The sequence below is a fragment of the Acomys minous genome, assembly GCF_964271855.1.
Source record: "Acomys minous genome assembly, chromosome: 5".
Taxonomy (NCBI): domain Eukaryota; kingdom Metazoa; phylum Chordata; class Mammalia; order Rodentia; family Muridae; genus Acomys; species Acomys minous.
The window spans coordinates 17,323,643-17,349,422 of NC_140494.1; the positions used below are offsets into that span (position 1 = coordinate 17,323,643).

Here is a 25,780-nt window from a genome sequence, read left to right on the forward strand (position 1 = left end):
CAACAATACAACAGACCCTGTTTTTCCCCCCAGTGTTTCCATGCTTGTGAGCTCATCTGACTTCTAGTAGGGCATGTGTAAATGCACTTAGTGCTCACTTCCACAGTGGTTCTGTTTCTTTAAGAGAACTATGGCTGTTAACTCAGATCATTGAACCATATGAGGGTCAATAAAAGAATAAAACCACTGGTTCGCGATCTGAGGACAAGGAACTTGACCCTGGTGTGTGTTCATTCACATGCTATGCACAGTCAACAGGGGAGTGCCAGGCCCTCGGCTGCTGCTCCCTGCTTCTCAGGATGGCTTCCGGCAAAATAATTAAGCTGGTGGTGTTTGAGCTCCTTGAGTTTGCTGCCTTCTCCATTCCTACCCTGGTGATAATGGAACAGTTTGCGAACGCCTATCACGAGACAAAGTTTGCAGGTGACAGGACACATTACTGGCTCATTGTTTCCTGTTCCATTGCCTACGTGGCTCTAGTGAGCCTCTTGATCTGGGTTCCGATAAAAATTGTCTTATACAAGAAACGGCATCTTTACAAAAAAATCATAGGATGGTAAGTAAAAGAGCTCATTAGCAGGGAGTTCCTGCTGTGCTTTTATCTTTGAATGTGATGTGTATATGTGTGCCAAGCAAGGGAACTTAGCACAAGCATTTGCAAGATTAATAGTGGCATTGCACATAAGTTCTGTAAATGTATTGACGTTGTGGTATCTTTTATATCTTCCATGTCAATGTATTGCTGCTATGGTTTCATCTACATTTTTTATGATCATTTTTTCTGAATGACGAAGTACATATGTTAACATGGTATGTTGGTTTGAATATTGCCAGTAATTTCTCAGTACATGAAACTGTTGCTGTACATACACCACAATCAGAGGATTAGCACACAGAATTTTCCTTTGGTGCCAAACTGAAAGTCACATCTTTTAAGTGTTTACACTGCAGTTTGTTGGTCTAAGGCACGATTTGACCATTCATCAACTGAGATGTTTTAGGCAGATTGATTACTAGGATTTTTAAAAAAGAATGCTTTAGGTGGTGGTAAGTCCTACTAATCGTTGCAGGGAGAAAATACATCCATGATCAACCAGAAGTACCTTAGATAAAGATTTGATGTGGCTGCGTTCAGTGATATATGCCTGCAACCCCAGCAATCAGGAGGCTGAAGTAGAGGTTCAGGGTCAGCCTGGGCTACATAGCGAGATCCTAGCGCTCAAAAGAGGAAAAAAAAAAAAAAGAAAAGAAAGAAAGAAAGAAGAAAAAAAGAAACAAACACAGCAGCAACATCAAAATCCCCTTACTTTGGCCTTAACTGTCAGTTTTGACTGGTGACTCAGAGAACAACACCTCTTACTATTGCAGTGGATCTTCAGATCTGGTTCTTACTTGTCTGGGATTTCTTTATTTTTCCCTGATAAGTTAGATTCTCCTTGATGCTGATCTTTTACTTCATCGGAGAGCATCATAGAGTGAATTTGAAAAGGGAAGAGCTGAGTATTGTAATAGAATTTGGGAGCAGCAATGTAAACTCCATGCATAGAGAAATGTAGTACTCTTTGGAAGGATGCTGACACAGAGAGCTACAGTATGGGCGGAGTTTACCAAGGGCTCCATAGTACTGACTCTGGAGGTGGCTCCCCGAATCTTGCCAGGCCATTTTCTGTTCCCTAATGGCAAGGCTTCTAAGAAGTAAATCATTCTGTGGTTGATGCGAATCATAGACTTTCCAACCTTGGCTTGAACCTCAGTGTCAACACTGGGGTGACTTGGAGGTAGAGCAAACATATACTCTGAATTCCTTTGACTATCTAAGACTGTTAGATGAGCAAAGGATTTTGAAGAGATGATGGCTGTTTCAAATGACAATGAAAGTAAAGCTGTGGGCCAATAGCCCACTGTAGCCCACTGTAGTGACCCACCCAAGGGAAAATAGCTCATGGTAGTTCCCCTGCACAAGGCTCTTGGATTTGCTGGTTTGTTTGTTTGTTTTTTTAAACATTGGCTTATTTCTCTAGCACTTTATGTTCCAAATGTTATTCAGATGGCAAACTTTCCCATGTAATTTATTATCAATATGATAAGTATTAAGCTATAGTGGCCTTTTCACATGTGTTATACATGGATTTTTATTTTTTAGTTCTTTACCACCTCATACAAGTACTTTATCTCAAAAAGTAGATATTTTCGTGAGTGTGCTATTAGTATTCAAAAGGAAACTGATACTCAGAAAAACTTAGCAACTTTCCCAAAATCAGTCTAGCAAGTGATAGAAGTGGACTTTGGACTTCAGCCTGTCTCAATCCACACCTGATACTCTGCAACCTCTGTTCTAGACTCTCTTTGATGAGCAAGACCTTGGTTCTGTAGGGCAGTTAAGGTTGAGGAGAAGGCCACTGTTCCTAATCTTGAGGACAGGGGCCCTTTCTCCTCTTCTGGTATCTGCTGGAACTTCATCAGTCCCAAGTAGTCCCTGCATCGAAGGGTTCTGGTTTGCTGCTACAACTTCATCTCTTAGTGTTTTCTTCTGGAGAAGCCTCTTCCACACCCTAGTTTCTGTTTGTGGGCGAGGCTGGCCACAGGTGCTGTCAAGGGTTTTCCATAGATGTCAGTTTATCTGTAATTTCACTGACCTCTGCCACTGTTTCCTCATAGCCACAGGCATGAACACTATCTTGTAGGTGCCTTCTACCGTCATAAAAGAGAAGACACACTCATGGAAACAACTTGCAGGCATTTTATGCATTCAGCAAAGCTAAATTTAGACTTTATGGCAACTCAGTGAAGTTAGGTGTTGCTTCCCTTGTGTTATATCTCAAGAAATAGAAACTGAAAATGCTAACTTTGTCAAGAGATATGGCTAGCTTGGGGTGGGTCTGTAGTTTCAGAGCTGCCCATTTCTGTGCAATTTCTTCTGTCTTCTAAAATGTTTCTTCTTCTTCTTTTGACTTTAAAGACCAAGCATAGTTTACTTTAATGGCATATTTCTCCCAAAGATGTACATTTCAATAATGCTCATATATGATTGCCAATGGTATTTTGTAGGATCTCTTTTGTCATTTGAACATATGCAAGGCAGCTTAGTGATACATTACAACCTCAAAGTTATGTTTTGCATTTACACGAGTACAATTAGGTATAGGTTATTAAACCTTAATTACAAAATAAAGATATCTAAAAAATAACAATATACATAGTAGGGATCACAAACACTATTATTTTAATTTACTATTTATTGTTGAGTAGCTAGGTAGATAGTTGTTCATATGAAGTTTCACAGACCCTTAAGTTCATAGGTTTGATATTGATGAGACTATCTGAGAGCATCCTGGAAAGCCCTCATGAACCCTATGAAATTAGTCTCCAGAGAGAATGATACCAGAGAGCTAAGAATCTGTCCAAAGAACAGAAGTAGGAGAGAGCAGATGTGGCTTGACACTGGCTTATGTGAGTTATTTATATCCCTGAGCTTTAGTTTTATCAAGAACCAAGCAGGGATAATCTAGTTTCCATTCAGGTGCTTTTGTTTAAAAAAAAAAAGCATAAGGTTGTGCATCTAAAGTTGCTAGCACAGTGCGCTGAGGCACTGAGTGGATATCAGTGTGCGTGAGTGCCAGCAGAACTGATTATCTCATTTAAGACATGAGCTTGTGTAATCCTTGGAGTGATCTTGAGAAACGGAGAAAGTCATGATAAAAGTGATGAAAGGTAGATGCTGACAGCGGTACTCCTAGAATGTGAAGAGTTTTGAAGGATCATTTTTGTCCTTTGAACACGAGAACCCATTCAACCTCAGATGTTAGGGGTTTCGGGTTTCCTTTGCTCTGTGACTTACAGGACAGTGCTGTGACTTGACCAGGTGGCTATAATTCTCCTTTTATAAGGAGGAAGAATGTCATGGAGCTGGAGGCAAACACTAAGTCAACAGCAGAGACCGAACTTTCACTTGTCCTGGACACTTCCTCGTTCTTTTAGAATTGTTGTTCCTCCGGATTGCCTGTTATCATTCATATGGCTTAGGGAGAGGCTAGGTGTAATAAAGCAAAGCTATGTAAGTGAATAACTAAGTGTATTGTCTACACCACTCCATAAGAGAGATCCTCTCTGGAAGGTCAGAAGGCTCATTGGGAACAGAACAATGCTGTGGCATTCCCAGATCACCTCAGAGCCCAGAGCTGTGTTGCAGGAATCCTCCCTAGACTTTCTCATCGTACAGCTATTTCAAACTTTGATGTGTCAGAAATCTGTGGTAGCGTGAAGTTTGAAAGACCATATTTTGAGTAACATTTTAGTTTGTCGAGATTTTGCTGTTGTCTTTGTATTAGGCAATGGTAGTGGCAGTGCTAAGTATCATCATTGCAAAACACAAACAACTATTTGTTGATCACTTCCTATGTGCCATGCATACTTCTGAACATGTTAACTCTGTGTAGCCATAGCTGTCCTGGACTTGCTCTGTAGACCAGGCTGGCTTTGAACTCATAGAGATCTGCCTGCCTCTGCCTCTCAAGTGCTGGGATTAAAGTAGTGAGCCACCACTCAGTACCTAGTGGCTGCATCCTTCTTGAATAAACAGTTCTGAACATTAGCTTTGTCCCTTAAAAATCAGCTCAGTGTCTAAACTATCTCCTACAAGATAGACTGCCTTCCTCTTTTTTTTTTCTTCCTTTCTTTAAAACAGGGAGCTTAGTATCTTCTGTGGTTTAATTACCAGAATGGTCTTCCTTATTTATCTGACAAAACCTGCCACTGTGAAGCTTCCTTCCAACACTCTTGAGACTGACTTTGCGTCCCTTTGCATATTAGTGAACTTGGCAATGGCCAGGATTTCTGCCCATGATTCCCCGGCAACCCCTCGCTATTATTCCTTAAGCACACCGACCATTGCAGAAAACATAAGCTGCTGTTTCTGTGATGTGTCTCCAGGGTGACTTCTCTGAGCACATTTTATCTGTCCCAAAGCCTTTCAGACGCATGAAGGTGGTCATGTCACCGTGCTGGGCTCAGACATGGCCCTAGCCATTCTGTTTTGGTTTTGTTTTTATTTTCTTCAGTTTTCAGATTCTCACCAGTCCTCCTTGCCCCGTAATTCCTGGGATTTATACAGTTTTGGAAGTCTCCTTGGGATGTTGGCTGGCTTTCTAATGTCTGGATATTATACTTTAATGCCCATTTGATGTAAATACTGACTCCAACCATCAATTCAACACCACTGACTTCATTTCCAGTCATGTCACCAACTTTATAACTAAGGATCCAGTTGACTGAGACTTCCAGAAGACTTACTTCAAAATGGGTTTCCTCATTCTGAACTTAGGCAACACACACAAGCCTATAAACGCATTAATTTCAGAGGTCTTTATCTTTCAGTCTTTAGAACATTTTGCTAGATGTGTGCTTGACACAGATGAGGTGAACAGGCAAGTGAATGAGTAGTTGCGGTATTTTTAAACCTGAGTTCAGTAGTTTACTCTTTTCTCCTCTTTTCCTTTTATTTAGAATTCTCTCACACAATACATCCTAACCTCAGCCTCCCCACCCACCACTTTTCCCTTCCCCCCCTCCCCTACCACCCTCTCCTCTCATTCGGATCCACTGCTCCTCCGTTTCCCTCCAGAAAGGAGCTGATCTCCCAGGGATACCAACTGAACATGGCATAAGAAGATGCAATGAGACTAGGCTCAAACCCTGATATCAAAGCTGGATGAGGCAACCTAGTAGGCGGAAAAGGGTCCCAAGAGCAGGCAAAAGACTCAGAGACACCCAAACTCCCACTGTTAGGACTCCCACAAAATCTCCAAGCTAAACAACCATAACAAATATGTAGAAGAACTAGCACAGACTCATGCAGGCTGTCATTCATTCATGTTTGTGATTCAGTCTCTGTGAATCCTCAGGAGTCCTGCTTAAGTGACTCAGTGGGCCGTTTTCTGGTATCCTCAGCCTCTCTGGCTCCTAAAATCTTTCCTACTTTTCTTCTTCAGGATCCCCTGAGCTCTGCCTAATATTTGGCTGTGGGTCTCTGTATCTGATCCCATAAGCTCTGGGAGCAAGGCTCTCTGAAGACAACTGGGCTAGTCACTAATCTATGAGTGTAGCAGAATATTATTAGGAATCATTTCATTGACTTTCTTTTTTCTTTTCTTTCTTTTGCTCTCCTTCCTTCCTCCTTCTCTTTTCTTTCTTTCTTTGTTTTTTTTGTTGTTGTTTCTTTGTTTGTTTGTTTGTTTGTTTCTTTCTTTCTCTTTTTGCTAGTCACATTTGGCTCTACCCTAGGTCTCTGGGTATCCAGCTTCCAATTCCTGGCCATGCAGACAGTGTTGGACATGGGCTTCTCTCATGGCTTGGGACTCAAGTTTGACCAGTCCCTGGTTGGCCACTCCCACAAGTTCTGCAACACATTTACCTGACTACATCTTGCAGCCAGGATAGGTTGTAGCTTGAAGGTTTCGTGGCTGTATTGGTTTCTCAGTCCCACCACTGGAAGCCTTGTCTGGATGTAGAAGATAGCCAGTTAAGGCTCCATATCCTCCATTACTAGGAGTCCTCACTAGGGTCACCCTCATAGGTTCTAGGAAGTTTCCACTGCACTAGGTGGATGCAATGACCCCTCCCCCAATCCCAACAATCTCTCCCTATACTCTCTCCCTCAGTCCCTCCTTCTCTCACCTGATCCTGCCTGTTTCCGTTTCTACCTGTCCTCAATCCACCTGCAGAACCCATTTTGTTCCTCCTTCCCTGGGAGATCTATTCATCTCCCCTAGAGCACTCTTTGTGGCTTCACCTGTTTGGGTCTGTCAATTCTAGTACGATTATCCTTTATATAACAGGTCATATTGTAGGCTCAATTTTCTTAACCAATATATTTTATTAACAACTTAGTGACTGAGTGTACGTCACTTATAACCTGACTAACCAAAACAATAGGAAATGAGGATTAATGGACACAATAACAAAACCTTAAGGATATCAGTTCCGAGGAAGGATTCTCCGGGCATGAACCGCAGGATTTCTTCTGCTGGAACCTGGGGTAACCATGACCCAGAACCTCAGCAGGAGCCGGAGCCCCGCAGTCTTCCCTCAAGCGTTTCTCTGTAGGAGTGTCTTGAAGTGCAGAGATGAGCAGCCAAATCTATCCCAAGTCTCCAAAAAGCCCCTGCCTCCAGTTCTGGCTCATTTATATATCTCCTCCCAAAGTCTGTTCACGGGATCTTTTCAGCTGGCAACAATTAAGCTCCTGCATGAGGTGGTTGCTCTTCTAGTGGATTAACCTCACCTGTTCTCTCATAAGACTGTTCCTATCCCGCACTTGAGATCCTAAAAAACAGGTTTATCTCTCCTTCACATACCTACTTATAAAAGAGTCCATATCATATTTGTCTTTCCTGGTCTGGGTTACCCTGCTCAGGATGATTTTTTTTTCTAGTTCTATCCATTTGCCTGAACATTCTATATTAGTTTTTTAAAATCAATGAGTAATACTTCATTGTGTAAATGCACTGCATTTTCTTTATCCATTTTTCAGTTGAAAGACATTTAGGCTGTTTCCAGTTTCTGGCTATTATGAATAAAACAGCTATGAACATAGTTGAGCAAGTGTTCTTATGGTATGGTGGAGCATCATTTGGGTATATGCCCAGGGTCTTGAGATAGATTTGTTCCCAATTTTCTGAGAAACTGCCATATTGATTTCCATAGTGGCTGTACAAGTTTGCACTCCCACCAGCAGTGAAGGAGTGTTCCCCTTCCTCCACACCCTTCCTGGCATGAGCTGTCATTTGAGGGTTTTTTATTTCATCTTAGCCATTTTTATGGATATAAGATGGATATACTATGGATAAAGTAGTTTTGATTTGCATTTCCCTGATAGCTAAGAATGTTGAACATTTCTTTAAGTGATTCTCAGCTGTTTAAAATTCCTCTATTGAGAATTTTGTTTAGATCTATACCTTATCTCACTTTAATTAGATTATTCGGTTTGTTGATGCCTAGTTTCTTGACTACTTTATGTATTTTGGGTATTATCCCTTTATTAGATGTGGAGTGGCTAAAAATATTTTTCCATTCTATAGGTTGCCATTTTGTTTCCTATTGACAGTGTCCTCTGCCTCACAGGAACTTTTCAGTTTCATGAGGCCCCATTTATTGATTGTTGATCTTAGTGCCAGCACTATGTCATCTGTTCAGGAAGTTGGTTCCTGCGCCCATGCATTCAGAGCTATTCCCCACTTCCTTCTTTATCAGGTTCAGTGTATCTGGTTTTATTTTTGTGGTCTTTGATCCATTTGGACTTGAGTTTTGTGAAGGGTGATAGATATAGATCTATTTGCATTTTTTCTACATGCTGACATCCAGTTAAAGCAGCACCATTTTTGGAATATGCTTTCTTTTTTCCATTGTGTGTTTCTGGCTTCTTTTTTAAAAATATTTAAAAATTATTATTATTATTATTATTATTATTATTATTATTATTATTATTATTGTTACTTATTCACATTACATCAGAATTGTAATCACTTCGCTCTTATCTTCCTGTTCCTGTGCTCCCTCCCTCTCTCTTCCTCCCTTTTGCCCTCCCCTAGACTTTTGACTGGTGGGGTCCTCCTCCCCCACCCCCCCACCTGACCACAGCCTATCAGGTTTCATCTAGATAGCCTGCATCCCCCTTTCTTTGTGTTTCCACAGGGCCTCTCCGCTAAGGGGCAGTGATCAAATTGCTGGCCCCAGAGGTATTGTCAGAGGCAGCTCCCCACTCTCCCCCCCTCACTTCCCCATGTGCTGTCCATTGGCTACACCTGAACAGGAGGTCTAGGTCCTCTGCTTGCATTGTCCTCAGTTGGTGCTATTTCTGGCTTCTTTATTTAAAAAAAAAAAAAGCAAGTATCCATAGGTCTGTGGGTTTACTTCTGAGTCTTTATTTAAATTCCATTGATCAAACTGTCTGTTTCTATTCCAATATCATGTGGCTTTTATTACTATTGCTCTGTAGGACAGCTTGAAATCAGGGATGGTGATACCTCCAGAAGTTCTTTTGTTGTTCAGGTTTGTTTTTAGCTATCTTGTGTTTCTTTGTTCTTCCCATATGGAATTGAGTATTGTTTTTTCAATGTCTGTAAAGAATTGTGGTGAGATTTTGATATGGATTGCATTGAATCTGTAGATTGCTTTTGGTAAGATGGCCATTTTTACTACATGAATCATACCATGCACGATCATGGAAGATCTTTCCATCTTCTGATATCTTATTCAGTTTCTTTCTTCAAAGACTTGAAGTTTTTGTCATACAAGTCTTTCACTTGCTTGATTAGGGTTACCCCATATAAACGATATTTTATATCGTTTGTGGCTATTGTGAAGGGTGTTGTTACCCTGATTTGTTTCTCAGTCCATTAGTCATTTTTATATAGGAGAACTGATTTAAAAAAAAATTAATCTTGTATCCAGCCACTTCACTGAAGGTGTTTATTAGCTGGAACAATTCCTTGGTAGGATTATTGTGGTTGCTTATGATACTGTCATATCATATGCAAATAATTATACTTTGACTTCTTAACAATTTGTTTCTCTTTGATCTCCTTTAGTTGTCTTATTGCTCTAACTAGAAATTCAAGTACTATATCAAATAGATAGGGGGAGAGTGGGCAGCATTGTCTTGTTCATGATTTTAATGAAATTTCTTTGCGTTTTTCTCCATTTATTTGATGTTGTTAATAGGCTTGCTGTAAATTGCCTTTATTGTGTTTAGGTGTTTCCCTTGTATCCCTAATCTCCCTAAGACCTTTATCATGAAGGGGTGTTTGTTGGTGTATTTTTAAATGTATTTATATTTTGGGTTCCTTAAATCTCTTTCTTCCTTCCTCATCTCAATCCCTTCTAACACCCCAACATCAGGTAGAAGAAAAAGAAGTAAGTGGGGAGAGGGGGTGTAGTTTTTCCTTACCTACTTCCTGATGTTTGGGGTTGTTGGGTTCCTTGGGGCAAGGCCAATCCTCATTTCAGGGTATCTTCTTCTCATCTAACTGCATCAAGAGCAACCAGGAGTAGCAGGGGGGGTGGCGGGGAACACCAGCAGGCTTCTTCTTCCTCGCAGCCCCCAGTCTCTCTCTGGGTCTAGCTTTTCCCCTCTTGTCAAAGACCAAGCCCTGGCATGAAGCACTTCACATCTGACAAACATCATGTGCCCTTTCATGAGGCAGTTATTAGCTGTTGACAAACTGGAACAGCCCCCATATTCCACACCTGGAATTAAAACAAAAACATGTTTACATATAAACCAAAACTTACACAAGTATTGGATTTTGTCAAATGTTTTTTTTTGGCACCTGGTGAGAAGATCATATAGGTTTTTTCTTTCAGTTTCTTTAGATGGCAGATTACAATATAAACTGTTTTGGTGTTTTTTGTGTGTGTGTGTGTGTGTGTGTGTGTGTGTGTGTGTGTGTGTGTGTGTGTGTGTTGAACCATCCCTGCATCTCTGGGATGAAGCTTACTTGATCAGGGTAGATGATGTTTTTTTGATGTGTTTTTGGATTCAGTTTGTGAGCATTTTATGAATATCTTTGCATTTATATTTATAAAAGAAATTGGTCTGTAATTCTCTTTGTTGAGTATTTGTATGGTTCAGGTATCAGTGTGACAGTGAAATCTGATGCTTTCTCCATCTATGGTGATTGTTGGTTATAATAGTCTGGGATGGTATTTGTGGTCTTCTAGAGTCTGAAGGACATCTGCTTAGGCCCTTATAACTTTTAGAGTCTCTGTTGAGAAGTCGGGTGTAATTCTAAGAGGGCTACCTTTATATCTTACTTGCTGTTTTCCCCTTGAAGGTTTTAATATTTTTTTTGTTCTGTATGTTTAATGCTTTTATTATTATATGGCAAAGAGAGTTTCTTTTCCGGTTTAATTTATTTGGTGTTCTGTATGCTTCTTTTACCTCTAGAGGCATCTCCTTCCTTAGGTTAGAAAATTTTTCTTGTATGGTTTTGTTGAAAATATTTTCTGTGCCTTTGAGCTGGAACTCTTATTTTTCTATTCTTATTATTCTTAGATTTGGTCTTTTCATAGTGTCCCAGATTTCCTGGATGTTTTGTGTCAGGAATTATTTAGTTTTAACATTTTCTTTGTATCTGTTTCTTCTATCATATTTGTATGCCTGAGATTCTCTCTTCCATCTCCTGTGTTCTGTCAGTGATGCTTTCATCTGTAGGTCCTGTTCACTTACCGGGATCTTTCCATTTCTAGAATTCCCTCAGCCTGTGTTTTCTTTATTGTTTCTATTTTTGTTTTTAGGTCTTCAATGGTTTTAACTGTTTCCTTTGATTATTTGTTTGCTTGTTTGTTTTTCTTTCTTTCTTGGCTTTTTAAAGGGTTTTATTAATTAATTTCTTCCAATTTTTGGTTTGTTTTTTCCTTGATTTCTTTAAGTGATTTATTTACTTCTTCTTGAAGGACCTCTATTATCTTCATAAAGTTAGTTTTAAGGTCTTTTTCTTATGTTTCAGCTGTATTGGAATATTTACAGTTTGTTTATTGTGTTCTTATGATGGTGTCTAGGTTTCTGGATTTGGGGTGATTATAGGTCTAGGTGCTGATTTTTGGGCTCTTTGTTGGATGGGTGTTTTGCTCCTTGGTTTCTGTTTCTTGTTGGTCTTCTGGACTGTATGGCCTGTTGTTGATCAGGGAGCTCTCTGACCAGTTTTGAGGCTGGTAGACAGCAGTGGAGGTCAGGGAGTTTGGGGATAGTGTTGGGGGGTACTGGAAGGGTGGAGGAGGTCTGCAGGGAGACATTCTACCTGAAGTTCTGGTGTCCACTGTGGCCTCTAGTGCATCAGGCAGTCTCTGTCAGAGTTGGAGGCCAGGATATGGAGGTTCAGAGGTGTGCATCTTATTTGATCTTCTGGCAGGTGTGGCCTGTGGTTGTGCAGAGGGTGTTTGCCTGAGGTAGCTGATAGAGTAGGGGAGGTCTTTGGGCAGATGACCTACTTGGTCTCCTGGAAAGCAAGGCCTGTGGTTAGGTAAGGTATATTTACTTGAGAGAACTGAGAGTGTTAGGAGAAGTCTGAGGGTGCCAGTAGTTTAGTCTTATTCCTACCAGTTTAACCACCCCTCTGCTCAGCTGAAACCTTTAAAATTTTGATAGCCTCACTCTGCAAGTTGATAGCCTGACTTGATTTTGTGTTGTCTGCAAGTAAGCTGAAGTAACTTCCTTACTTCCTGTCAAGTCACACAAAATGTCTTAGCCTAAATGATCTTACCAGGACTCTTCACGTTCACAATAATCTACCAGTCCATTTTAATGATTTAAGCAAACTATTGCATAAATAGCTATAAATGTAGCTACTTGGACTTCTTTGCAATTCCCGTTTCTCATTAACACAGTCCTCTTCTAAATAAACATTTATGTATTAGCCATCCACTGTCCAGAAGGCTTGTCCCCAAACTGACACCTGGGGTTCTAATTACCATTTCCCAAGTCTTTTAGCCTGGCATTTAAGACTGTCTACCCTCTAACCTTCATATACCTCTCCAAACTATCTCATTACAAAAATTCTTTATTTAGTTGATGCTATTTCCAAACAATTCTAGGGAAATCTATCACCACAGTAGGCACTGTGTCCTGCTTCAAAGATTTGTGGTCTACTGTAGGAATTACATGGTTTTATATGGAAACTAGTGATGTCATACTGACAGTAAGATTGTTATTGTATGTCTGAATGTGTGGTATATATGTTCATGTATGTGCACATATGTATGGGTACATGTGTGAAACCTAGAGGTTGATACCAGGTATCTTACTTTATTGTTGTCCAACTTTTTTTCTTAATAGAATCTTTCATTAAATTAGGATTTGCTATTTTGGCTAGATGATCCCTAGGGTCCTTCTCCCTCTGCCTTCCTGGTACTGAGACTGTAGGAACACACTCCAGTGCCTGATTTTTGTGTGGTTCCTCACATTTGGCCAGCAAGTACTAGCTTCTATCCCACCCCTTTAAAAATAATTCTTAATGCCTCACCATGCCTCACTCCATCAGCCCAGCATGGTGCCTTGAATGCAACAGGTTTTCAGGCTTGTGTGTGTGGCCACAGGTTTTAGAATAGAGAAAAAGCTCACAGTGTAAACTTAGTTTGAGCTGAGCTTGAAAAAGATGAGGGTGGAAGACATCCCTATGGGTGAGAGTGGATGGGGGGAAAGCATATATGTTTTAATGTGTGGAAGAAGACCAATGTGTTTTTGAAAGGAGCTAGCAGAAAGAAAAAAGCCGTGTAGCCTCACAGCCATTGGGAACTTGAGATTTGCACTCAGAACATCCTGTATTAGACCTCAGGTTTTGCATCCTATTTGAGGGCCTGGAGTGAATTAACTAAACCTTCAGCAACAGCCTCAGCATCAGTGAGAGGCTTGGGGGGGGTTTGACTGAGGGAAACACCATGTTTCACTGCAGTGCACGCCATTCAATAGCAACTTAGAAGAGAGTACGGTAGGAGTGCTCTTGTCTGGGGAGTGAGGACCGGATTCAAGGGAGCCTTCTGGCAGGAAACATTGATCTAATGACTTAGGGAAAATGGAATCTTACAAGTTTCTTAGCAAAGAGTAATTTCCCAAGTGATTATCTGACCCTTTGGCCCACCAAGCTTCCTCTATGAGTAATCTCAGGGCCAAACTTGCTGCACAAACAGGATGTTTTAACGTGCTGTGATTGAGCTTTGGTCTTCTCGTGCTGGGCTCAGATTTTGGGAAAGCCTTTCGATTGCCCATTCAACAACCATGGCATTAAAGTCATGGGACTTGCACTTTTTCAATGTTCACCTGCCACCATGCCCACGTTTCCCCCCCCCCCCCCAGTGTGCTGTATATATACAGTGATATCCTGTTTAAACACAAGCGGATATTCAGAGATACTACTAATATCTCTAGCTGAAAGTCTCTTACTCTAGAATTATTATGCAATATTCTAGACTTGCTAGAACAAAGTATATAAGCTTGCTGACATAACAGAAATTGTCACCTCAACATTTTAGACACGTAGGAGTCTGACATCGAACAGTTAGCCATGTTGCTTCCTTCTGAGGAGACGTAAGGGAGAAAGTGTTCCATGTTCATTTGGAAGGACACGGTGGTGGCCAGCCATCTCTCTAGCCCTGTTCTTGATTTCCACGGTCACGTGACGTTCTTCCTATTTTTCCTCTCCGAGTAGTCCTTTTGTGCTTCCAAGCAGGTTCCTGTCATGCTGACTTAAAATTTAATCCCGATATCCTATTTTAACTGAATTACTTTACCTTTTACTTTTGTAAGAACACTGTTTTCAAATAGTTTCTATTCTGAGAAATAGGGACTCAGCCATAATGGGAGCAAATTCAGTCCCATAGCACCCCATCCTGAGAAACCTCAAACTTCACACTTTTTTCCCTGCATAAAGTACATTCATGCTAGCATCTCAAAAAAGTTGTATTCATCCCACTATCAGTTCTCCTCTACACATCACCCCAAAGGGCCCCAAATATCCATCTTAAGAGCAAAAATTGAGGAAGGACTTTCCTGAGTCAAAATTCCCCACACTCAGTGACCCTGTGAAACAACCAGACAAAAGTAGGTCACAGGGCCAAAAGACATGGTTTAAGAAAGCTTGCAGCTCTTGCAGAAAACTCAAGTTCAATTTCCAGCACCCAGCCGAAGAGGATCTGATAGCCTTTTCTGGCTTTCTCAGGCATCTGGAAACACCACACACACACACACACACACACACACACACACACACACGCACGCACGCACGCACATGCACGCATGCGCAAAGTCATAAATAAACAATATGAATCTTTTAAAAACTATGTTGCTTCCAAACAGAATAACCAGTAAATGGGAAAGGGGAAAGCAATGGGTTCAAAGAAAGATCAAACTTAGGAAGGAAAATTCCATTCAATTTTGTGGCTAGATGCTCTGTTCTCTGGACCACCTTCCAGGCCCACCAGGATACTGGCTTCTGGTTGGTGGCCTCTGCTCTGAATTCACAGAGGAAACCTTAGCTTGTTCAGCCTCTGAAGCAGTCAGAGTCTCTCTTTCCTCTTTTGGGATAACACGTCTGTAGACAAATAGCTCTATCAGCTCATTTCCTCCCCCAGAGTCCCAGAAGCTGAAGAGCCTTCCTTCATCTTATCCCTTGTTTAGCATCTTCCGCCCAAGGCTTTCTGCTGATGTAGTCAATTGAATTTACGAGTAACAATCTTGATGTTCTCCTCGAACATGTTTTTGTCATCCCCTCCCCCTAATATGGACGGGGTAAGAATTTAATAAAGTTCTAGTTTCTTTTTTTTTTTTTGCCACACATTTTAAGAAAGTTTATTGTTCTTCAGTTAATGTTTACTACAAATAACAAGGAGAAAACAGGTCAAGCAGTAAGGAGTCCCAACACTAATTAAAGAAAATGTAAGTAGCCCCTTGGTGGTGGCACATGCCTTTAATCCAAGCACTAAGGAGGCAGATGCAGAACTTACTCTGTGGGTTTGAGGCCAGGCTGGTCCACAGAGTGAATTATAGGACAGTCAGGCCTACACAGAGGAATCCATAGCACTATGATCAGGAATTATAATTTATCACATAATTACTCATGTCACACACACAAGAGATATTTCATAATCTGGTATAAAATAGTAACTACATTGTTGTTACTAGCGATTACAATTTCTATCAAGTTTTTTTTTGTTTGTTCTGTTTTCCAAGACAGGGTCTCTCTGTGTAGCTTTGGCTGTCCTAGACTCGCTTTGTAGACCAGCTGACCTCGGTCTCACAGCGATCCACTTGCCTCTGCCTCCATAGTGCTGAGATTAAAGGCATGCACCGCCACACCCAACTCTATCAAGTTTTAAACACACCACAACTGGGGAAACACATCAGTAGACAGGCACAAATTACTGTGTTTAAAAATCCCAAAGAACAGGCTAGAGAGATGGCTTAGAGGTTAAGAGCTCTGACTATTCTTCAGAAGTCCTGAGTTCAATTCCCAGCACCCACACGGTGGCTTATAACCATCTGCAATGAGATCTGGTGCCCTTTTCTGGCCTGCATGCAGGCAGAACATTGTATACAAAATAAATAAATAAATATTTTAAAAAATCCAAAAGAACTTGAATAATAATTGTAATTCTGTATGAAGGTTGGAGACATAAAGAATGACCATATTTTAGAAGAGTTATAGGTAACTTTGGTTTAATTTGATGTGAAAGTTTGCACTTTATTTTAGTCATTTAGGTTTTATCCTGAGAGGATTTCTCAGGATTCACTAGATTCCCAGCTGTTTTTTAATACATAAAAAGATTTAGAAAGCGTATTCTAGAGTCTGGAAACAAAGAATAAGCCACTCAAGGTCAGTTTTGTGAGATGAAGAAAGGGGAAGAGGACAAGCAGTAAAAAGAGAAGAAGCTCAGGATTTCAAGTCATTGTAAGGACCAAGGGCACAAATCCTGCAGACTAGGAATGCAGGAAATGACCAAAGTGGGAGACATAGGTGACAAAGTGTCAGAGAGCCTCTAGCAAGAGGAACAGATAGTGTGATCCTGAGGAGAACTCAGTGCTGAGGGATCATGAGATACCCAGACAGCTGGAATGGGCAAAGTTAAGTAAGGCTGAACAACAGATCATTTTAAATGAAGAAAAACAGGAAAAAGGATTTCTTGAGGAAGGTGTGGCCTATGGTAAGAAGGATCTGTTGTATTCCAACTGCAATGCACATCCATTAGATATATCTGTGATTGTAGTGAAATATACTTAACAAAATGTATGACCTTAACCATATTGGGTAGTGCTCAGAGTAGTATCAAATGCACTTGAGTTGCTGGCCTACCATCACTGACAACCATCTGTCGATAAGCCCTTCTCATCTTTCAAGACCGAATCTTCATGCCCATTGAACACAAATCCCTCATCCTCTGCCCCCTGCCTCCTATCTTTGGACGTATAGTGATAAAACATGTTTTACACTTGAAAATGTGACTCTGAGGGTGATGGCAAGATGGATCAGGGTGCCGGCATGAGACACTAAGTTTGAATCCCCAACACTCATGTAAAAGACTTGGCATGGGTGGATGTGTGTACTGTAATTCCGGCACTGTGGGACCAGAGGCAGGAGGATACAGAGAAATCAGTGGGCACAATGTCTACCTGACATTGCGAGCTTCATGATCATCGAGAGACCATGTCTCAAAGTATAAGGCAGAGGTCAATAAAGGAAGATCCGAGACAGGGTTTCTCCATGTAGCCTTGGCTGTCCTGGACTCACTTTGGAGCCTAGGCTGGCCTTGAATTCACAGAGATCCGCCTGCCTCTGCCTCCCTGAGTTGATGGGATTACAGGAGTGCACCACCAAGTCCGGCTCCCAACTTTCTTCTTTATGTTTTACTTTATTAAAATAACAAAAATAATTAGTTCTGGGATACTTATTTTAAAATCCATCTTACCTAGTGTTAGCCGATTGTAATGAATGTGGTTTACAGAGGGGCTGCTGTCTCCCTGTTAATTATGCCTCTATCTAAGATGGAGCTGGGATAGGAGAGGCATGCAGAAGTGGGAAGAAATTGTTAATGCTTTGAAACTATTCAATACTTCTCATGCTGAGGAGCACTTTATATGAATGTAATTCATGTAAGGTGTTCAGGGAAAGGGGAGATAAATGTTTTACTGTAACAAAAAAAAAAAGTGTTGATAGGCTGGTGACATGGCTCAGTGGGTAGGGCTTATCCCATAAGCATAAGGACTTGAGTTCAGTTTTCCAGAACCATCACAAAGGTCCAAACTCAGTCAGTGCTTTTATGGGGAGTTAGAAGGCAGGAATAGGAGACTCTCCAGACACTCAGGGGATAGCCTACCACACCCCGTAATAAAGTGACAGGAAGACCTACCCCAAACAAGGTGGAGGTGATGACCAATACCCAAGTTATTCTCCAATCTCCACACATGTGCTGCCCTGAATATGTGTTTCTGCACTTACACATACCTCCACCCAAAAGCTCTGAATATCTTTTTGTCTTATTAATTCAGGAAGCTAAGCACCCCCTTTGAATTTCCCCTGTTATAAAATACAGCATGCTATTTATTGTTCATCTGTCACTAGTTTAATAAGTACTTGCCCTATTTGGGAGGCTCTCATCCCTTTGTTGGAGAAACTAATTCTGTTTCTTTCCCCCCTGCACATGTTACTTTTTTGCCATACTCAAACATTTGGGAAATAGAAATAGGGAAGCAGTGAGATTCTTAGAAAAAAAAAACTGTAGTTGAATGAAAGAGGAACTACCGAATTAGCAAAGTGTAGCTGGCACTGTTGCTGTGCTGTGATATTGCTGTTGCTTATTTTTTTCTCTCCATTGCTAGGCGACCTGCTCTGATGATGTGTGTGATGCTCACTACGCTTCCCAGCTTTGCCTTCTCCATAGCAGTGACTGAGGTACGCAATTTTGGTTTCTTCCGCTGCAGGCGTTGGAGAGCGCCGCAGAATGCTGTGGTTTTGAGTTTCAAGAGAGTAGTATGCCCAGGACACTTCTAAAGTTTATTTTACTCCAATCTTCTTCCAGATTCACACACACACACACACACACACACACACACACACACACACGTATGGTCCTTATTGTAAGATAATTATTTCTTTTATGATTTGAGAGGTAGTCTGACATTCAGTTATTAAAACACATTGCTTCTGTACTTGTGTATGTGGTACAAGAGTATACCTCAAAGTCATAATGAGTAAAGAGTCTCAGTCAAGCTACATTCTTACACAATTATCTTTGCTATGTTATACATTTTGCATAAAATGTGGTAAATAATTTGTACATGTTAATCATGTTGATAGCCTTTAACGAGATCATAGGACAGGACAATTATAGGCAAAATTCAGAGGCTGGAAGAACTTCACTTTCCACAGAAGTCAGGGTAGGCCTTATCAATGACATTATTAACTTCCGAGGTATTAGGAAAGGGGACGTCATTGGCTTGAGGGGCAGGCCTGGAAGAGGCATTCCCAGCACTGCTCACCTCAGTTTATAAAATGATGGCATATCCAGGGTATGATAGCTTCTTCGATTGTTATTTCCTAAGATGTCTCACCCATTGTATAATTATATTTTCTGTTTTTATGGGATTTCCACTGACGTATCACACGTAAACAGAAACATGCTTGAAGCATCAACGGAATGTCACAACATAGACCCCAACACAAGCTCTACTCAAATCAAGGTGTGCAGCCTTAATGGCTGTACCCCCAGTGGGCCTGCAATGGCTCCCTTTCCTTCCACTCTTGATGGAGCCATTTGCCTAGTTTTGAATTTTCTATTAGGGGAAGTCAAATTATAACTATATTTATTGATTACATAATGTACGTCTTCTATTGTATTCACATGTATAATGTGAGGGTCCGTCATGTTTTTATGTCTACCTGTAGTTCACTTTTTCTTTCTTTTTTTTTTTTTTATTTTTGCATTTTATTTATATATTTTCATTTTCAATTTAATTTTATTTTTTGGGAATTTCATACATAAATGGCTATATTTACATAATTTACAATTTCTCACCTCTCCTCCCATGTCCCCTTATTCCCTCTCAAACTCATGACTTCTTTTTTTCCTTTAAATAATGTTTTTTTTCATTTATTTATTAATTTAATCTCTTTACAGCCTGATCCCAGCCCCCCTCCCTCTTCTCCTCCTAGTCCCACTCACACATCCCCTACCCTGCTCACCCCTCTCCTTTTTCTCAGAGAAGGGGAAACCTCAAAAGGTGTCAGCCCACCCACCTCAAGTTGCAGCAGGAATAAGCACACCATCTTCCACTGGGGTCTAATAACGCAGCCCAGCTAGGGGGAAGGGATCCAGTGGCAGGCAACAGAGTCAGAGACAGCTCCTACTCCCATTGTTAGGGGACCCACATGTTGACCACGCTACACATCTGCTACATATATGTAGGGGGCCTAGGTCTGGTCCATGCATGCTCTTTGGTTGGTGATTCAGTATCTGTGAACCCCATGGACCCGGGTTAGTTTACTCTGTAGGTCTTCTCGTGATGTGCTTGACCTCTCTGGCTTCCTTTGTCCTTCCTCCGACTCTACAACTGAACTTCCCAAGCTCAGCCTATTGTTTGGCTGTGGGTCTCTGCATCTGTTTCTATCAGTGGCTGGATGAAGCCTCTCATAAGACAGTTATACTTGGCTCCTGTCTGCAAGCATAGCAGAGTATCATTAATAGTGACAGGGGTTGTCTTTCTGCCATGGGGTGAGTCTCAAATTGGGCCAGTCATTGGTTTGTTATTCCCTCAATCTATGCTCCATCTTTACCCTTGCACTTCTTGTAGGCAAGGTAAATTTTGGGTCTAAGGTTTCATGGGTGGGTTGGTGTCTCCCTCCCGCAGCTGGAAGTCCCATGAGGAGGTGGCCAGTTCAGGCTTCTTAGCCCCTGATGCTAGGGGCCTCCATAGACTCCTAGGAGCCTCCTCTGTCTCAGAGACGACCCTCAACCAATTTCCATGCTTTTTCCTGGTCCTTTATCCTCTACCTTCTGCACACCTGACCCCTACACCTGTTACTCTCTCTACTCCCCTTTCCCACCTAATTCCCTTCCTCCAACTCCCTCAGATTTTCTATTTTATTTCCTGTTCCCAGTGAGATTCAGATCTTCCCTTGGGCCCTCCTTGGCCTCTTTGGTCTATGGATTGTAGCATGGTTATCCCATACTGTATGGCTAATATCCACTTGTAAGTGAATACATACCATGCGTGTTTTTCTGGGCCTGGGTTACTTCACTCAGCATGATCTTTTCTAGTAACACCCATTTGCCTGCAAGTTTCATGATGTCTTTGTTTTTAATAGCTGGGTAGCGTTGTATCATGTAAACATACAGTTCAATTCATTTTGTTGCTTCACACTCAGGCATTTCATCTTAGAGGCCATTATAATTTATTTATTTATTTTGTGGTATTGTAATTGAGTCTTTGTGGGGGCTAAGCATATGCTGTACCTCTGAGGTACACTTGCCCAGCCCAATGCTGCAGCTTACATTTTAGTTGTACAGCTCCAGTCTGCTGCTGCTGCTACGCTGAGGCTGGTACGAACTGGGGTCCTTGAACACAGAAGGCAAGCACTCTACCACTGAGCTGGGTTCTCAGTGCTACCACTTCCATTCTTGATAACGATTTCAGTTGTTTCCATTTCAAGCAAAAGTTGCTCTGAACTTGGTGAAGTTTTTTTTTATAGATGCACATACATCAGTTGATTGGATGCAGAGGAGCAGAATGGATGGTTATATCATTATACGATATCCAATCATCTGATGTAACGGATCATGTCAAGCAAGTTGCAAGAGAGACTGTGCTGACGTCTGCCTGGAAAACTCCAGTAGCAGAGAATGAATGCTCCCTCGTTTTCATGTTCTTTACTAGAACTTGCATTTTGGTTTGTTTATCTTTAGTTTTTTTGTTCTCTTTTGTTTGTTTTAGCTAATCAGAGGTATACATTTTTGAAACTCGTTGCACTTTAAATTTTCATTTTTCCAAATGAAAAATGTGAGGCTGAACATTTTTCATCTTTGCTCATTCATTTTTGCTTATCTTTTAAAATTGATTTGATTTATGGCATGAGCAGGTTGTATTTGTGTATTTCAGAACACACACATTACTCTCTGTCTCTGTCTCTGTCTCTGTCTCTGTGTCTCTGTGTCTCTGTCTCTGTCTCTGTCTCTGTCTCTCTGTCTCTCTGTCTCTCTGTCTCTCTGTCTCTCTCTCTCTCTCTCTCTCTCTCTCTCTCTCTCTCTCACACACACACACACACACACACACACACACCAACACTGAAAGAAAAATGGGCCATTGAGAGAGAGCAAGGTGCAGGTTAACATGGAAGACTTTGGAGGAAGGAAAGGGACAAAAAAAGTATACAGTTACATTGTACTCTCAAAAAATAAAAGAATCATCTGAAAACATTAATTTGAAAGTGCTGTTTACATGTTTAAATTACAACCTTTCTTAAATGTGTGTACTATAATAAATATGCTCACCCCAGAACTTACCATCATAATTTTACTGGGGTCTTTGGATGAGAAGAGTTTCTTTTTGTTTTGTTTTCTTTTAAAATAGTCTGAACAACTCTTTTATTTGTTCAAAATGCTTCTAGGGAGTGAATTGAGGAGACTTTTGAATCTAAACTGCAAAGTCCTAAAGATCTCATCACATCTTTTGGAAAATGTATTTTTTTTCTTCTTCCTTTAGATTCAGCGTCCAGCTGTAACAGTGTCTTACTATGTTGTATAGCGGTGGATCAACTTCTGTTTTTTCTAATAAGCAGTGCGCCATTTTGTAAAAACTCAATCCTTTGTCTTTTTCCACAGAGTCCTCTTTCAGTCAGGTGGCCGTGTGTGTGGCCTGTCTCCAAGCTCTCTGTCTGTCACTTTGCTTGTCTATCCTGTGTTAACCCACACTTCCCAGCTTATTCTTGTACTTTACAAGTAATCTACAGAACAAATCACTCTATTTTCTTTTTCTTCTAGATTTTTTGCCCCTTTTATTTTCATATACATTTTAGAATAAACTTTATAATTGACATGCTGACTGAAATTGCAGCTAAATGGTGTTATCTTTTTTTGTTTGTTTTTATTTTGTTTTGTTTTGTTTGGTGTCATCTTTTTTAAAAATCTTAATTTTATGTTTTTGTTGTCATTAGTAATTAAAAAGAATACATCCATTTGGGAGCACTTCCTCCACACATAGTCATACAGTCTATGAAAAATTATATTTAATTTTTCTGTTTTTAATATAGCTTATTGCTTTCTCTTGGCTTCTTAGGAGCTCTAAGATATCCAGGACATGCTGGTTAGAACTGGTCATGAATGCAGCTTTTTCTTACATCTGAGCGAAAACTTCCAACATTTTACCATGAATATGATACAGCTGTAGCTTGTTTTGTTTGTTCTTTACAGGTGCCATAAGCACATGAAGAAGAAAACTGAGTCCAGCTTACCTGGGGCTGTCAGAGCTCTGCTTAGCAGGGGAGTTGAAAGAAATGGCCTGTTACACTTTTACTGGGAGCAAACACATACACTTACCTACACATACTTACACACACATCCATAGACACACACACAGACATACACAGATAAACACACACACAACACTTATGTACACACACACAGAAACACACGGATACATAACACACGTGTACACACAGATGCACACACATATACACACACATAAGTAATTTACACACACAGACATACAGAGATACACACACAGAGAGACACAGAACACACTTTTACACACACATATGCAGACACAGACACAGAACACACTTATACACAGATATGCACACATACTTATGTACACACATAGGCATACACAGATATACACAAGTATATACACCTAGGCGCGCACGCGCGCGCACACACACACACACACACACCAGGAATGAAAATCAAATCTAGGGCCTCATATATGATAGGCAAACCCTCTACCACCTGAGCTACATACACAGCCTTTTATTATTATAGTTTTGCACTCATTTACAGAGCTCTAGTTTTAATAAAAAACTATCCCACCTGTGTGAATCCTCATTGCCTATTTAGAAATGGTTAAAACATGAGAAGCTAAAATCAGAGCCTTAAAGTGTTCAGTAAATACATGTCCGATAAGTTTAGCACCATCTGCAGACAGCTGATGGAGTTTAGAATGGTTACAGTGAACTAATTAAACGTACTTAAACGGCTTTCTGAAAACAGGTTCAAAAGAATGTCAATGGCTCAGCCAATTTGTTGCCCGAATCCTTACCTGACCTGCCCGTGTCTCTGGTTCTGTTGTCCCTGATCGTGGTTGACATTATTGAAAAACTCAGGATATACCCTCTAAGAGGGAGTCAAAAGAGTAAGTATCCTTTCAAATATGAATACTCAAATTTTTTTATTTATCATTTATCTTTTCTGTTATTCCATTGCTTGATAAAATGTTTAATGACAGAGTTTCTTAGGGGTAGTGACACTGAGGGAAGATGGTAGGGGAAGAAGTCTCCTTCTGTCAGAGGTCTAGGGCAGAAGAGGGAGGGGAGGTGGGAACGGGAAGATATAAGTGAGGGGTAACTGCCGGGATGAAATTTGAATAAAGTATAACAAAATAAAATTTTAAAAAGAAAAGAAAGATACCTAGACACAAATATTTTAAGACATACATTAAGACCTGTCATTATTTATTAGTATTTTGTAGTGCCTATAGATCTGTAAAGATAGCAAATATTTAATACCAATAAAGCTTACTGTTTACTCTATCAAGAAAACATAATTGAGCCGGGTGTGTTGGTGTATGCCTGTAATCCAGTACTGAGGAGGCAGAGGTAGGCGGAGCTCTGTGAGTTTGAGGCCAGCCTGGTCTACAAAGTGATTCCAGGACAGCCAGGGCTACACAGAGAAATCCTGTCTTGAAAAACAAAAACAAAACAAAGCAAAACAAAAATCCCAAATCCCTAAACGCCAAAACAGCAAACAACAAGAAAACTCCCAAACATTATTGATATATTATTTTGAGATGCTTTTAAATCCTTATATTTAGAGGAGGAAAACAGTTTTGAGCCTGGTTTGGTGGCACACACCTGTATTCTCAGCTGAGGCAGGAGGATCAAGAGTTAGAAGCCAGCCTGAATTACAGAGCTAGACCCTGTCTCAAAAAACAAACAATTAAAGTAACAAAAAAAATCATTTTGTTTGAATACCTTTGCTACAAGTATGAGTGTAATAACTGTTAACCCTACTTATGTCTGTCTTAGCGAATTGCTTAGTTTAAACTTTGGATTGTGAAAAAGACGAGGTTCACATTAGTAGACCAGAGGCAAACCACATTCTTACCAGGTCAAAAGTTGAAATCAAGTATATGCTGGTCTTTAAAAATGGATTTCATTAGTTGAGTACATTTTTGCTTTGGAGATAAATTCTTTCCAGTTCCATTTAGTTTCATGTGCTAATGTATGATTGAAATGCTGCATTATAAGAATAATACACACACACACGCACACACACACACACACACACACACACAGAGAGAGAGAGAGAGAGAGAGAGAGAGAGAGAGAGAGAGAGAGAGAGAGAGAGAGAGAGATAGCACTGTTGGCCCTTGTGCTTAGTGTGCACTTGAAATGGGCAGTGATTGGGAGACCACCCCTTCCCCAACAGGTGACTCAAGAGTGACAAGGATAGCAACGTGAGACAATCAATCATTTATGGGCCACACACCACCATTGTGCAGTCACGTTTGCTCTGGAAACTGCAAGGAAAACCGTCCTATAGGCCTCCCGGAAATTGGAGTCTCTCATTTTACACTTTTGTGCTCTTGCTTATAGCTCCAGACCGTTGAATATCACTGCTCCTGCCTTGCTTTCAGCTGCCATCTTGTTCTTGGCCCCGTTTCGAAACCCAACCCCTGATGAATCGCCTGGGCTCCTGATTGTTGGTTCAGACTGTTGGTTGTCCCAGAATTCCCACTTCAAGCACAGCTGTCTTGCCCACTGTGCTCAGCTCCACACAGTTAGCCCATGTTTAGTGTCTGCCATATGCCTTGGTGTGCTTTCTGTACTTCAGGTGGCTTGTCTCTTTTTCTGCCAGCTGGAAGGCTCATTTCCCTCCACAGACTCTTGTTTTCCAGAGAATTTGCAAACAGAATATTGGAAGCTTTGTTTGGAAACACAGCTCTTTAGCTCCAGAGTGTACAGGTGCTAACAGATTGCCCAGGCTTCAGGGATTTCAAGTAATGTCTGTTACCCTCTACTGGACAACA

At 40.8% G+C, this 25,780-nt stretch overlaps 1 protein-coding gene across 1 annotated transcript in view; it reads left to right on the forward strand.

The window, feature by feature from the left end:
• Positions 1–263: 263 nt before the first annotated feature.
• The window catches only part of TMEM236 (transmembrane protein 236), a 43,222-nt gene continuing 17,705 nt past the window's right edge, over positions 264–25,780 (forward strand). Inside the window, exons 1-3 of the mRNA XM_084782760.1 lie at positions 264–556; positions 18,362–18,434; positions 23,743–23,884. Coding sequence (XP_084638886.1) covers positions 300–556; positions 18,362–18,434; positions 23,743–23,884 — 472 coding nt within the window. The 5' untranslated portion in view covers positions 264–299. The remainder of the gene's footprint in view (positions 557–18,361; positions 18,435–23,742; positions 23,885–25,780) is intronic.